Source organism: Molossus molossus, unplaced genomic scaffold, assembly GCF_014108415.1.
Source record: "Molossus molossus isolate mMolMol1 unplaced genomic scaffold, mMolMol1.p scaffold_m16_p_1, whole genome shotgun sequence".
Taxonomy (NCBI): domain Eukaryota; kingdom Metazoa; phylum Chordata; class Mammalia; order Chiroptera; family Molossidae; genus Molossus; species Molossus molossus.
In genome coordinates, this window is record NW_023425344.1 from 213314788 (window position 1) to 213324105 (window position 9318).

At 36.0% G+C, this 9318-nt stretch overlaps 1 protein-coding gene across 1 annotated transcript in view; it reads left to right on the top strand.

Moving 5' to 3' along the window:
- Nucleotides 1-9066, top strand: part of PSMA3 (proteasome 20S subunit alpha 3) — a 28521-nt gene extending 19455 nt beyond the window's left edge. The window contains exons 6-11 of the mRNA XM_036254523.1: nt 251-323; nt 1411-1476; nt 5265-5311; nt 6872-6939; nt 8437-8501; nt 8903-9066. Of these exons, the coding sequence (XP_036110416.1) occupies nt 251-323; nt 1411-1476; nt 5265-5311; nt 6872-6939; nt 8437-8501; nt 8903-8947 (364 nt within the window). The 3' untranslated portion in view covers nt 8948-9066. The remainder of the gene's footprint in view (nt 1-250; nt 324-1410; nt 1477-5264; nt 5312-6871; nt 6940-8436; nt 8502-8902) is intronic.
- The last annotated feature ends 252 nt before the right edge of the window (nt 9067-9318 follow it).

Here is a 9318-nt window from a genome sequence, read left to right on the forward strand (position 1 = left end):
TTGTCTGCACTGCTTTTCTCCCAGGAAAATTTAATGGGCAGCTTTAATACTGAACAAACAAAGTCACATGAATTTTGAACAGTGTCAAAAACATACAAGTTTATATTAAAACTACCTTATCAAAGTGTGTAATAAATATATATATGTAGTTTATCTTAGAAAGTTTAATTTCATTTATATCACTGTTTTTTTAAAATACTTTTAGGGTCTTAAGAACCATGGTTTAAACAATCAATTTACTTTTATGCAGTTTCATGTTAGGGTCTTACAGTGTGAATGACGGTGCACAACTCTACATGATTGACCCATCAGGTGTTTCATATGTGAGTAATTTTGAATTATATAGAATTCTATTTTTAGTTTAATGGTATCTTACATGAAGTTTCCTTAAAATTCATTCAAGGAAAGTAGTAACATTTTGTTTGTCATTAATAACAATAACCTATGAATATGAAGCAGAGGAAACATTTGTAGTTTTCAGAATGCTGTTTATAAAAACAGCATAGTGAACACAAACATTTAAATACGTAACATTTCCTTTATTACTGTAAAGAGTAGCAGTGTCTTAAAACTGTTTATTTTCCCTTTTATTTTTATTTTTTTTTCATTTTTTATTATTATTATTTTTTTATCCTCACCCGAGGATATTTTTTTCCCATTTTTTGTACAGATAGAGTGGGAGGGAGAGAGAGGAAGGGAGAGAGAGTGAGAAACATCGACGTGAAGGGACACATCGAGTGGCTGCCACCCGCACGACCAACCAGGGCCGGGGACAAACTGCAACCGAAGTACGTGCCCTTAGCGGGAACCGAACCTGGGTCTCTCCAGACCGCAGGCCGACGCTCTAACCGCTGAGCCAAACTGGCCAGGGCTATTTTCCCTTTTAAAAAGGAGACTTTAAATGGGATTTCTTGGGCCTTCCTCTGTTTTCTGAGATTTTTATGGTTTTTAGTAATATTTTAAAAATGAAGACTTTACATTTTATCATTATATATAAGTATAAATGAACATGTTAATTTTTAAAATAACCTTTATAATATAACGAACTCTAGAGTATAGAACTCATAGGAATTTCTTTCAGAAATAACTTTTTTCATTGTTATAATGCTTAACTTTTTTCATTCCTATTCTCCTAAATGTCTCTAGTTCATGAAGTATATAATGATATAATTTGTTTTCTTTGGAAAGACCTTTATTAAAAATAATCTATATTGTTATAGAATTAAGTTTGGTGTTTTAATTATTTAGAGCCCCTTGGTGTTCATTAGAATGTTTGATTGTATTTCTCCATACTTGCTTTTGAAAGTCATTTAACATTCTTTCATTAATCTTTAAACAGAAACAGTAGTCATTAGTGATTTATGATAATATGTTAACTGAATTGTGTGTGTGTGTGTTCTTTTTAAATAGGGTTATTGGGGCTGTGCTATTGGCAAGGCCAGGCAAGCTGCAAAGACAGAAATAGAAAAGCTTCAGGTAATACAAACTTAATGCTTGAATTTTTGCTATAACATTGTCCTCATGCAGTGAAGTTTTATACCACAAACTAAACCTTTTTGACCAAGGATATAGTGTGGTTTGCTGTTTTGAGCACAGCTTATTGCACAGGGAAAGCTGGTAACATACTACTTGTAGAATTGTGTCATGAATCCCTTTGTGATTTTGATGTCTACTTACTGTAAACCCTTAATCCAGAAAAATACAAATAAATTACCATATAATTTCACAAAAATTGTTAAACCCATTCATGGAACCCTATATGCCTTCTCAGGTTGAGAACTTGAGTGTTTTATTCTATCATTTCTTTCTTCTCTGGAGCACTTTTGTCTATGGAAGTCTTACATTGAGAGTCAGTGCTTCTTTCTTTTATTCCTACCTACATAAGACATGAAACTCTGTCCTGTTCCAAGTACTCATTTTTTCTTCCCCCAAGAACCAGAAATTCATCTTTTTAAAAAATGATTTTTTAGCCCTGACCAGTTTGGCTCAGCGGTTGAGCATTGGCCTGCGGACCAGAGAGTCCCGGGTTCGGTTCCCGCTAGGGGCACATACCAGAAAAAAAAAAAAAACCCAAAACACACGATTTTTTAGAGAGAGAGAGGAAGGGAGGGAGGGAGAAACATTGATGTGAGAGAGAAATATTAATCGCTGTCTCCTGCATGCCCCCTAATGGAGATCGAGCCCACAACCAGGGCATGTGCCCAGACTGGGAATCATACTGGGACCTCTCAGTCCATGGGAGGACACTCAATCCACTGAGCCATACTTACTGGGCCAGAAATTCATCTTTAGTGTAAAAAAGTTTTCTTAAAATTTTGTTGGTTTTTCTTTTAGCCAAATTGATCAACTTAAAATTGAAACAGTGTTGCCCTGGCTGATTTGGCTCAGCGGTGGTTAGAGCATCGGCCTAGGGTCCAGAGACCCAGGTTCAATTCCTGCTAAGGGCACGTATCTTGGTTGCAGTTTGTCCCCAGCCTTGGATGGGTCATGTGGGTGGCAGCCACTCGATGTGTACCTTTCACGTCAATATTTCTCTCTCTTTCTTCCTCTCTCCCCCCTCCCACTCCATCTAAACAAAAAATGGAAAAATGTCCTCGGGTGAGGATTAAAATAAAAAAAATTGAAACAGTGTCTACCAACTCTTTATTGCTTGTCAGAAACTTCCCTAAAAGGCAGACATATGACTTAACAATATTTTAGTACATTATACGGAACCTTGCTCAAGTACTTCAATGCATTTAAGGCCAGGCTCTATAGAACATCTTTTTAGCACTTGAAGTGTAATACCATATTCTAGTTCTATAAAGGCTAATTAATGTTTGGTGTTCTAATAAAATCCACAAAAGAACCTCAGATGTCACTTAGCTCAACCACAATCTTGGATTAAATAGACTGGCCAGAATCATAGAATTACATTGGTTATGAATAGGTCCTAGACCTTATGACTTTTAGACCAGTGTTCTTTTCCATCACACACTTCCTGGTGTATCGCTAAGTTCCTATCGTCCACTCATTTCCCTTTTGCTTTCATCTTTCCTTATTATTGTGTAGAAATTTGAAGAGAGCATTTAGAGCAGTCAAGTAACTTTTTGTCTTTCTGAGGTTAAATCTAGCAAGGAATGGGAATATCAAGAAATCCTAGTAAAGAATTGAGAAAGATCACTTCACTTCAGGAACATGTATACCTAAATGACAAAAACAATGCTCTAAATCAGGTCAACAAACTATGGTACATTTTCTACTTTTAAAAGTTTTATGGGCACACAGCCACATTCTACCTATGGCTACTTTTACACTACAGCAGTAGAGTTTGATAGTTGTAATACAGACCAAAGACCATGTGGAGCATAAAGTCGAAAATATTTACTGTTTGACTCTTTATAGAAGAGTTTGCAAACTGCTGCTCTATATCATTGCTCTGGCCTGTTTTTCTTCCAATATTGTTTACCAAAAACATCATTTTGTAGGTGGTTCCACATACCAGATTTGTCCATTTCTTAACAAGATTGGTATTTTTTTTTTTATCCTCACCTGAGGACATTTTTCCACTTTTTGTTCAGATTGAGTGGGAGGGGGAGAGAGAGCGAAACATCAACGTGAAAGGGACACATCAAGTGGCCACCACCTGCATGACCCAACCAGGGTTGGGGACAAACTGCAACCGAGATACGCGCCCCTAGCGGGAACCAAACTCGGGTCTCTCTGGACCGCAGGCCGACGCTCTAACCGCTGAGCCAAACCGGCCAGGGCAAGATTGGTATTCTTAAATGTAACTCAGTATTACGATTTTTGTTCCTGCTTCCTCATATGGTGTAGGCACAGAGCATCAGAATCTTAAAATTTAGTAAATACCAAAACTAAAATATTGATGAACGTAAAGTAATTGAATCACCTCAAGTCTAGACTGCTTTATGAACATCCTTTATCTTTTACATTTCCACCCTCCCCAACATATCCAGAATGTGAACAACAGTTTGCGCAAACTTTTTCACGATCTTGTCACATGTGTTCAGAAACCCATAGCCTAATAAAATCTTGCATTGGTTATATCCAAGTACCTACCGTTTTTACAAACTTCTCTACTGGGTATCTTAAGGGCTTTTTCTCTTTCTTGTTAATCCTCACCCCAGGATATTTTTTCATTGATTTTAGATAGGGAGGGAGGAGAGGGGTGGTGGAGAGAGGGAGAAAGAGCAGTAACATCAGTGTGAGAGACACATTGATTGGTTGCCTCTAGCATGACCTAGACCAGGGCTGGGGATCAAACCTGCAATCCAGGTACCTGCCCTTGATCATGAATTGAACCTATGACCCTTTGGTCCGCGGCTGATGCTCTAACTGCTGAGCCAAACTAGCCAGGGCAAAGGGCTGTTTTTCTACCCCGATTTCCAAATGTTCACTACAAGAACACTAATTCTCATATTAGTAAGATTTGGCTTCTGACTTTTGCGTTGTGTATTTTATTTATCTTCCTCAGAATCAAAACAAATCCCAAGTACCTACAAATCCTAAGAACCTACGCAACTCTTGCTTCGTCAAAGTTTTCCCTGGCGTTTTACATTTTTGTCTTGAATTTTGTCTTTAATAATTCCACAAGGGACAGTTTTTTGTAATCATGTATCTTGCATACAGTAGGTATGCATGATTTGTTTGTACTTGATTTATTTATTTACTTATTAGAGAGAAAGGAAGAGAGGGATAGAAACACCTATGTGAGAGAGAAACATTGATTGGCTGCCTCCTGCACGGCCCCTACTATGTAGGGATCAAGCCCACAACCTGGGCATATGCATTGACCAGGGATCGAACTGGGACCTCTCAGTCCATGGGATGATGCTTGGTCCACTAAGCCACACTGGCCAGGCTTGTTTGCATTTAATTATCCCAAATTGGTTGTAAAGAAAAAAAATTCTTCTCCAGTCTTTTAAATATCATGGTCTGCCTGTGAATTAATTACTTATAGAGGGGTCTGAATTTTTATAAATATTAATACTCATCACAAAATTAGTGATGCCCAGATTAGGGTCGTCCAGATTATGTTTTGGCATAATAATTTAAAAACATTAAACTGAATCAAGAAATTTAGGTTCTGGTCTTTTGGGATGTTTAGGTTATTTTCCTTGGTTTTATCTCTGAGGATCTATCTCAAGAGCATGGGTGTTTTATATAGGTTGTGAAAAGAATCTAAAAATAGTTACATAAGTGGAAAATAATTCTTTTCCTTTGACTCATAACTTATTTAATCTATATTTTATTTTCTGTAGATGAAAGAAATGACCTGCCGTGATGTTGTAAAAGAAGTTGCAAAAATGTAAGTTGAAATTTTCCTTACCGTTGACAAAAATAATTTTACTTTACCATATACATTAATTCAAAAAGGCTGTTTTGGTTGAACATAGTGCATAATTTTTAGAAGGTGAATTTAATATTTGAAGAATTAAGGAAGAGATTATCATTTTTAGTGAAGATGAATGGCATAGGAAAAAGTTTTTTGTTTTTTTTTAAATCTTCACCCGAGGATATTTTCCCATATTTTGTTCAGATAGAGTGGGAAGGAGAGGGAGAGGGACAGAGGGAGAGGAGGAGGGGAGGGGGGGGGAGAGAGAGAGAGACAGACAGACAGACAGACAGGCTGCTACCCACAGGACCCCAACCGGGGCCGGGGACAAACTGCAACCGAGGTACATGCCCTTAGCGGGAACCAAACCTAGGACTCTGGTCCGTGGGTTGACGCTCTAACCGCTGAGCAAAACTAGCCAGGACAACTTTTCAGATTTTAAAGTCATTAAACATATTACTCTGTAGAGAATTCATAGCACCTCTAAATATTCCATACGAACATGGCCTAGTCAGTCAGCTTTGTATAAGTGTCTCAGGTTTTACATCTGATAATACATGCAAGGGAAAAGTTCTAGAGACCTCTTATTAATGTGAGTATTAAATGGTACCCTTAATCTCTTAAACTGATAGTATTTTATTATTTTAAAAGTTCTAATTGTCCATCACTCCGTTGCTACTCCACTCATTCATCTGCCCCCTCCTTTTACCAGACCCTTCCCCTTTCCAGTTGTGAAGAAGCAGGACCCACTTAAAAAAAAAAAAAAGATAGTTAATCCTTGTTAATTGTATAACAGTTTAACATTATAAACTCAGTTTCCTTCACTGGGAAGTGCTTCTGGAAATCAGCCCTTACCAGACCTTTTATGTTTAGGTGTAACACTAGACACTAATTAGTTCCATGTAGGAAAGCCATCCCTTATGCAGCACTATGTATCTTTTACTTAGTTTCAGAAAATTAAGATGATTTCTCATACAGCAGGTTATTAAAATTGTATAAGGTGGTGGAAAACAAATAGGAAAGTTTTGCTGATAATTTGTTATGTGATAGTGTCTCCTTGTTTGCTGCAATTTGGCATGTATTATATTTTGAGGGCCAGGTTAAGGGGAAAATGGACCAAATTTTACAAAGATTTCTGCCAAGAAGTTGCAGATAGAAGAGACCACTAATTGCAAACTCAGAGATTCGTTTATTTTTAAAATGAGTGAATGGAGAAAACAAATATCCTGAAAGGCACAAGTAATAATGGTTGTTCCCTATTTTGTTCCTTATGAGGTATCATTTTTAGTTATGTCTCTAAAACTGTTATCAAAACAACATTGATTTTAAAAGTATATTGAATCATTTGTAGTGTTTATCAATCCTTGTGTAATTTCTTTTCTAGTGTTCATAAATATAAACTGCATAATATGTATATGTATAATTTCATACTTATACTAGGAATGGGTGTTCTAATTTCGGCTGACTGGGTATTTGAACTGTGTGTTTGTAGATAACCAAATGATGGTTATAATTTTCCCTTTACCGTTTTAGAATTTACATAGTACACGATGAAGTTAAGGATAAAGCTTTTGAGCTGGAGCTCAGCTGGGTTGGTGAAAGTAAGTTACTTTTATGAATTTATTTTTTCTCAAGTTGTCTGTACCAAACCTAATTTACCACTGGATGCCTTAAAAAAATTTTTTTAAGTAATTCATTAATGATATATACATATAGAAAAATACACAATTTAAGTGAATTGATGAACTACTTCAACATGAATACAGTCATAACCGTTGCTCTGGTCAACAAACAGACTAGGCCCCCTAGCTAGGTAGCTCAGTTACTGAGCTGCCAAGGTTTTGGGTTTGATCCCCAGTCAAGACATACACAAGCAGCAACCAATGAATGAATGCATAAACACGTGAAACAAAAATCAATGTTTCTCTCTAAAATCTATCAAAAACCTTTTGTTTTAAGTATTAAACAGACCAGATCACCCCTTAGGCCTCCTTGAAATCAGTCCCTGAAAGTAACCACTGTCCTGAATTCTACCACCATAGCTTTGCCTGTTAAAGTTTACATAAATGGAATTATACAATATGTATTCTTTTGTCTGATTTTTCTTCAACATTATATTTGTGTAAGTCATTTGTGCTGTGTATTTTAAATAATTTGTTCATTTGCCTTGCTGTTTAGTGTTCTGTTTAAATATACTACAATTTATTAATCTTCTGTTGGTGGCCAATTGGGCTCGTTCCAGTTGTTTGTTTTTACTGCAATAAATATGGCAGCTGTGGACATCATGTACAGTTATTTTGGTGCACCTGCATAGCATTTCTGTTGGAAATATACATAAGAACTGCTAGGTCATGAAATATGCGTATCTTCCATTGTACTAGGTATTGTCAAAGGTGTTCTGACACAGAACAAAGAAAGCCTGAAACAGGTAGTCTTTTTAAAAGGAAACTTCTGCTTAAAATTGTGAATAGTTTAACTTTTTGAAACATCCATTTCATGTTTTTAAAAAATATTACTGAGAAATCAAATTTTTCTTTCTAGCATGGTAACCATAGAGATTCAAGGCCAGTTTAAAAAATTAATCTTGCCCCAGCCAGTGTGGTTCAGTGGTTGAGCATTGACCCATGGACCAGGAGGTCGCCGTTTCGATTCCCCATTGGTCTGGGCACGTGCCCAGGTTGTGGGACAGATCTCCAGTGGGGGGCATGCAGGAGGCAGCCAATCAGTGTTCTCTTTCATGGATGTTTCTAGCTCTCTCTCCCTCTCCCTTCCTCCCTCTCTAAAATCAATAAAGGAAAAACAAAAGACTAGAAAAAAAATCATGTTGTACATGAATACTCAAGATTTATCATAGCATCAGGGTAAATCATAGCATAATTTATTCTTTGTTTCCATAAGAACTAAATTTGTGCAGATTTAATCTTGCCTGGAGAAAACACATAAAAATGAATTCAAAGCATCTGGTATTACTCAAAGTACAACTTTACAGCATTAACCTTAGATGGACCATACCTCTGCACTAGGTAGATTGCATGGTATTGCAAATCACAATATAGTCCTTGTTTTTAATTCATTTAAATATATGACTTAATTTCTAGTAACTAAAGGAAGACATGAAATTGTTCCAAAAGATGTAAGGGAAGAGGCAGAGAAATATGCTAAGGTAAGTAACTGCATGGAAATAAGCATAGAATAATAATTTATACTAAATAACAAAAGTTGGTTGAACTGAGGATAGAAATTTTCTAGGTTCTCCTCAATGGGGTGGGGATAAAGTTGCTGTGGTTTTTATATATATATGTACACACACACACACACACGTACGTATTTTGTAAAAATGGCAAGGATTTTTCAGGACATTTAACGCTTTCATACTGTATTTGATTTTTTTAAAAGTTAATTGTTAAAACAAGGTATATTTAATTATCATTGTTCTTTAGTTGGGTGCCTTATTCTAAACCAGTGTTCATTTTTCAGTTATAAAGTATTTTTAATAAGTGGCTAATTAGATTCAGGTTGCTGTAATATTCAAAATTGATTTTAAATGCTCTTTTCTCTTAACAGGAATCTTTGAAGGAAGAAGATGAATCAGATGATGATAACATGTAACATTTACTTCAGAATGTATTTTAAATTTCTAATATAGTCCCCATGTAACTAACTGTTTAGCCCTTTGGATTATTACATACCCATTTACCAATTTTCATTAAATTTTTGTCTTATAATTACTGAAGTTTGGTTAATATCTGCTTGACAGAGTTGGTGGGAGTAATTGAGCACATATTACTTAGGATTAAAATGTAGATTTAAGCCTATTAAAAAATTTCTTAGTTAAAATACTGCAAATAGGGGCATTGGAATCAGGTTAACTCAAAGTTCCATTCCATCCCTCAGGATCTAAAAATCATATTCTTCTGGGATGTTGTGTAAAAAATACCTACCAATGTAATAGGCAGTTAATTGATGCCACTGCCCAGTTT